The 325-nt window shown below is 75.7% G+C and overlaps 1 protein-coding gene across 1 annotated transcript in view; it reads left to right on the forward strand.

Moving 5' to 3' along the window:
* LOC105989287 (netrin-G2-like) overlaps positions 1–201 on the forward strand; it is a 3,115-nt gene extending 2,914 nt beyond the window's left edge. Inside the window, exon 3 of the mRNA XM_013021246.1 lies at positions 59–201. Coding sequence (XP_012876700.1) covers positions 59–201 — 143 coding nt within the window. The remainder of the gene's footprint in view (positions 1–58) is intronic.
* The last annotated feature ends 124 nt before the right edge of the window (positions 202–325 follow it).

The following is a 325-nucleotide window of genomic DNA, read 5'->3' on the forward strand; positions in this document are numbered from 1 at the left end:
GCCGCACCGCGCGGGCCGGGGCCCCGCTGACCGCCTCGCCGGCCCGTGTGTCCCCCAGAGTGCAACTGCAACCAGATCGGCTCCGTGCACGACCGGTGCAACGAGACCGGCTTCTGCGAGTGCCGCGAGGGAGCGGCGGGGCCCAAGTGCGACGACTGCCTGCCGACGCACTACTGGCGGCAGGGCTGCTACCGTGAGTGACGAGGGCGCGGGGCGGGGCCTGGCGCCGCTAACGAGCCTCGCGATTGGTGGATCCCCGCGAGGGGCGGGGCCTGGCGCCGCGGAGCTGCGCGGGCCGGGGAAACGGGGAGCATGTGGGGCCCTC

The sequence above is a fragment of the Dipodomys ordii genome, unplaced genomic scaffold, assembly GCF_000151885.1.
Source record: "Dipodomys ordii isolate 6190 unplaced genomic scaffold, Dord_2.0 Scaffold55, whole genome shotgun sequence".
NCBI classification, from domain to species: domain Eukaryota; kingdom Metazoa; phylum Chordata; class Mammalia; order Rodentia; family Heteromyidae; genus Dipodomys; species Dipodomys ordii.